Source organism: Microcebus murinus, chromosome 19 (assembly GCF_040939455.1).
Source record: "Microcebus murinus isolate Inina chromosome 19, M.murinus_Inina_mat1.0, whole genome shotgun sequence".
Lineage (NCBI taxonomy): Eukaryota > Metazoa > Chordata > Mammalia > Primates > Cheirogaleidae > Microcebus > Microcebus murinus.
In genome coordinates, this window is record NC_134122.1 from 21797501 (window position 1) to 21802500 (window position 5000).

The 5000-nt window shown below is 62.9% G+C and overlaps 1 protein-coding gene across 1 annotated transcript in view; it reads left to right on the plus strand.

Annotated features, from left to right (window-relative positions):
- The first annotated feature begins 1174 nt into the window (after positions 1 to 1174).
- The window catches only part of UNCX (UNC homeobox), a 4386-nt gene continuing 560 nt past the window's right edge, over positions 1175 to 5000 (plus strand). The window contains exons 1-3 of the mRNA XM_012759459.3: positions 1175 to 1612; positions 1860 to 2035; positions 4077 to 5000. The exon at positions 4077 to 5000 is cut by the window's right edge and continues 560 nt beyond it. Of these exons, the coding sequence (XP_012614913.1) occupies positions 1327 to 1612; positions 1860 to 2035; positions 4077 to 5000 (1386 nt within the window). The 5' untranslated portion in view covers positions 1175 to 1326. The remainder of the gene's footprint in view (positions 1613 to 1859; positions 2036 to 4076) is intronic.

Sequence of the window (5000 nt, forward strand, 5' to 3'; positions counted from 1 at the left end):
CCCAGCCCATGCACTTGGGACCGCAGCATAAGGCGACCACCCCACTGACAAACTTTTTCACAAAGGAGATATATCCTGGTTTCTTCCCCTTCTGTTCATAGCCCTAATTTGCTGCTTATTTAAGAATATGTCCTTTAATGATTTAGCTTTGAGTCTATCAATATTTTATAGTGGAGCAGGGAATGACACTTCTCTGAGAACATAATTTAATTATAATAAATGGGTTGGGTACCTCGGCCCCATTCTTCAGAGGCAAGTCAAAGCGAGATATATTTTTTATTTTATTCCTGTGTGTAGGGGGCCTGGCTGGCCACCACCCCAAAGCTACTGTTCCCGTCTTCCTCCTACTCCTCTGCGGTCTGCCCTGCGCTGGGCTTTATGGGGGTGGGGGTCAGGGCGCCGGCTCAGCCATCCGCACCTCTGTCCTCACGGATGGGGCGACTGCCAATCAATCCGAGAGGGCATTAATTATGCCTTTTTATTGACAGAGCGCCACATTCTGTAGGAGTGCTTCGCTTTTGGAATCGCCCTCCTCCTCCTCCTTCTCCTCCCCCTCCTCCCCCTCCTCCTCCTCCTCCTCCCTCCTGCTGCCTCTCCTTCCTCCTCTCCCCGCCGCCTGGAGCCCGAGAGGAGGAGATGAGAAGCCCTTGTAGTTTTAAATTCAATGTGACAGTTTCGGAAAGAGCGGATGATGAATCTCCTATTATTGGATCAGTCTATTTGCCGCTCAATGTCTCTCTGTAATTGGAGCAACATCACTTTAAAGGTTCAGAGAGTACAGCATTTCTGGTGAAAAATCCCCACAACACGCCGGTGAATGTTTTAAAGGGAAATCTATTAGTGACTTGCGGAGGGCGGGGAGCCGGCGGCGGGGGGAGGCGCGGGCTCAGGCCGGGGGGATTGGAGTGGGGGGCTCGTGAGGGGCCCCTGTCCCGCCGCTGCCGGAGCCGCGCCCGCCCCGCGCTGGGCGCCCCCCCTCGCCCCGCCCCCCGTCTTGTTGTGACAGTTCCTGATACTGTTTATTGAGGTGCATGTCAGGTATAATTAGCAATCGATATGGAAAACGTTTCCCTGCACCCAGCACGCCTCTGACGTCAGAGCCGATTAGCGCTTCTTATTGGTCCCAAATTCCCCGGGCCGCGGCTAATTATCGGGAGCTTGATGTTGATAAAGTAAAGCGCCGGAGTGCGGGCGAAGCATGTGTAGGGCTCCGGGTCCCTGTCTCCGCCGCCGCCGCCGCCGTCCGCGCCTCCCGCCGCTGGCCCGCCCCGGCCCCGGCCCGCGCCCCCGCGCCCCGCCGCCGGCCCCGCCGGCCCCCCGCGCGAGATGATGGACGGCCGCCTCCTGGAGCACCCGCATGCCCAGTTCGGGGGCTCGCTGGGCGGCGTGGTGGGCTTCCCCTACCCGCTGGGCCACCACCACGTGTACGAGCTGGCCGGCCACCAGCTGCAGTCGGCCGCCGCCGCCGCCGCCGCTGCTTCAGTGCCCTTCTCCATCGACGGCCTGCTCAGCGGTTCGTGCGCCGCGGCCGCCGCCTCGGTGGTCAACCCCACGCCGCTGCTGCCGGCCGCCTGCGGGGTCGGCAGCGACAGCCAGCCCTTCAAGCTGTCAGGTAGGCGCGGCGGGAGGGGAGGAGGACGGCTGCGGGGGCGGGGGACCCTTCCGGGTTCAGGGGTTTGCAGCCTCGCGGCTGGCAGGAGGCGAGCTGGCCTCCTGGGCTCCGGGCCCCCGCCTTGGCACAAGGCACGCGGCAGCCTTCCTGGTGTCCCGCGGACCTCGGGGCCCGCGGGCATCAGAAGGTGTGGGGGGTCCTGTCTGGGATGGTGGCTGAGCCGCGCGGCGTCCTGTGCTGCCCGCAGACTCGGGGGACCCGGACAAGGAGAGCCCGGGCTGCAAGCGGCGGCGCACCCGCACCAACTTCACCGGCTGGCAGCTGGAGGAGCTGGAGAAGGCCTTCAACGAGAGCCACTATCCCGACGTGTTCATGCGGGAGGCGCTGGCGCTGCGCCTGGATCTGGTCGAGTCCCGAGTCCAGGTAAAGAGCCGGCGTCCCTCCCGCATCCTCCATCCGGCCGCCGGGCCTGCCTTTGTTCTAGGTGGCGAGACCTCCTCCCCAGGTTAGGAGCCCGCCTCGCTCTCGCAGCCCCGTGGAGTGGAGGCTGGGAATGGGGTGTTTCCGGGGTTCAGGCCTGCACGCAGAGGGCGGTGGGTAACCCCTAAAAGCCGTGGTGGTCGGGAGTGGCCGGCGGCAGCAACGAAGTAGCAAGAACGGCGGCTGCGTCCGAACCGGGAAGCGGCGAGGTGGGCTGGCGGCAGCCGTGGGAAGTGAGATCTCAGGGCTGCGCCGCTGGGCAGGTGGCGAAGAGGGGCTGGAAGAGGGGCTGGCCGGGCTCAGGCCTGGGGGAGAGAGGGAAGGGGGACCCCGCGCCTCCGTGCCTTCGCCTGACGCTCCTCCACCCAGCCTTGGGCAAAGGAGTGTTTGTTTACCTTTCGCCGGTAAAATATTCAGATAATAAGGTATTTATTCACCGCTTTGCAGAAGGCCACAGCTGAGGAAGGGGAGGCGGAAACTTAAATGCTTAACACATTGAGAAAGTAGGGAAGAAAAAAGTCTGAAATTTTAATACCCTCGTTTTATCTTTTTCTTATTCCTTTCTCCCTGTAATTTGGTATGTTCGGAGACCCTTGGTAGTATTCTTTCTAAAAATACATTCAACTTGGTGGATTAAAAATTTGAGATGATTTGTGCATAATTAGATGTTTCCCTGGAGTACAGAAATCTCCGTCTTCTGGGGCCAGTGCCTGGTGGGTGCGGTGTGCGGCCCTGGGTGCCAGGCTCTGAGGCAGACGCTGGCAAAACGCTTGTTTAGCATAAGTAGCTTTGTCTAAAAACGTGTTTTCCTCCTGTGCTTGGACCTCCCCTCGTGACCTCTTCTGTGTAGGAATTCTTTTATCCAATTTGTTATAAGTGTCTTAAGTGAAGTCAAGACCCCTTCATTTCTCCCTTAATATAGTAATGAGTAATTCTTGGTGGCAAGGCAGCCTGGAATTCACACCCCTCAAAACAAAACAAAAAAAAAGAATTTTTAAAAAAGAAAAAGGTGGTGGTTACAGCCTTGGGCGGCATAGGCTCCCTGTGCCCGAGCCAGGCCTGCCTGCTATTGTGCCGAGTATATGGCCACCACAAAGAATTCGAATTAGCTGGATCTCTAGGGGAGGGTAGTACTGCCCGAGGCTTGCGGGGCTCAGCTGGGATTTGACTCTGTGTTCCTGGCTGTCGGTGGAACGAGGGTCTGTCTAGAGCTGCTGCGCAGGGGAGTCCTGCGTGGCTTCCCAGGACAAGCCTGAGAGAGTGGGGAAGGCAGGGGGCCCAGGCCTGTCTCTACCCCGACTGCCCTGCCTAATGACCCAGGCCAAGCACAACTGGTTTGGGAAAGCTCTGTGGGTGCCCTGGGCCAGAGCTTCCAGAAAGAAGGACGTGTGTAGATTTGGTGGGTTGGGGAGGCTGCAGAAGGCCCACCCAACTTCGCTTCTGGATGGAGAATTATCCAGATTTCCCTTCACGGGAAACCCTGGAAATCTGGGCTTTGACATAGTCTCCAGGGGGACGAAGACAGGTGTGGAGGGCGGCCAGGCCCAGACGCAGCAGTCCTCTGGCGGGATGGTCAGCGCCAGACCCGGCTGCTTAAAAACGCAAGCTGTGAGAAGCCAGGAAGGTTGAGGAGGGGCCTGCTCTCACCTCCCGACCAGGAACACGACGCCCTCGGTCAGGGGCCAGACCGGCCTATCCAAGGAAGGGGCAGCTCCCAGGTCCCTGAGGTGAGAAGCCAGAGCGGGAAGCTGTCCGGGAGGGCCCGTCTACGCTCCTTCCGAGTGGAAGAGATGCTCGCTGGGACCCGCAGCTCCAGCGCCAAAATCCAGCTCAGGGCCTGCCGGGCCGCGAGGCCAACCCCCGCCCCCAGGCGGAGCGGAGGTTATGCAGGCCTGTTTGGGGGGGGGGAGTGGGGAGACCCTCGGCCCCAGCGGCAGGCTCGCTGCCTGACTCTGCTTTCCTGTCCCCTGTCCGGCTGCTCTAGGTCTGGTTCCAAAACCGCAGGGCCAAGTGGAGGAAGAAGGAGAACACCAAAAAGGGCCCGGGTCGGCCGGCGCACAACTCTCACCCGACCACGTGCAGCGGCGAGCCCATGGACCCCGAGGAGATCGCGCGCAAGGAGCTAGAGAAGATGGAGAAGAAGAAGCGCAAGCACGAGAAGAAACTGCTGAAGAGCCAGAGCCGCCACCTGCACTCGCCCGGCGGCCTGTCCCTGCACAGCGCGCCCAGCTCCGACAGCGACAGTGGCGGCGGCGGCCTGTCCCCTGAGCCGCCCGAGCCGCCGCCACCCGCCGCCGCGGCTAAGGGCCCCAGCGCGCACGCCTCCGGCGCCGCGGGGTCGGTTCCCGCACCTCCCGGCGAGCCGCCTGCGCCCGGCACCTGCGACCCCGTCTTCTACCCGAGCCAAAGAAGCGGCGCCGGCCCGCAGCCGCGGCTAGGCCGCCCTGCGGACAAGGACGCAGCCTCGTGCGGGCCTGGGATGGCGGCGGCGGAGCGCGGCGCCGCGGGCCTGCCCAAAGCCAGCCCGTTCAGCGTGGAGAGCCTGCTATCCGACTCGCCGCCGCGCCGAAAAGCCGCCGCCGCCGCCAACGCCGCAGCCGCCGGGCTGGACTTCGCGCCCGGGCTGCCGTGCGCACCGCGGACCCTCATCGGCAAGGGCCACTTCCTGCTCTACCCCATCACGCAGCCGCTCGGCTTCCTGGTGCCGCAGGCAGCACTTAAGGGCGGCGCGGGCCCGGAGCAGGCGCCCAAGGACGCGCCGCCCGCGCCCGCTGCGCCGCCCGCGCCTCCCGCGCAGGCCAGCTTCGGGGCCTTCTCTGGGCCCGGCAGCGCTCCGGACTCGGCCTTCGCGCGCCGCAGCCCCGACGCCGTCGCCTCCCCGGGAGCCCCGGCCCCAGCGCCTTTCCGG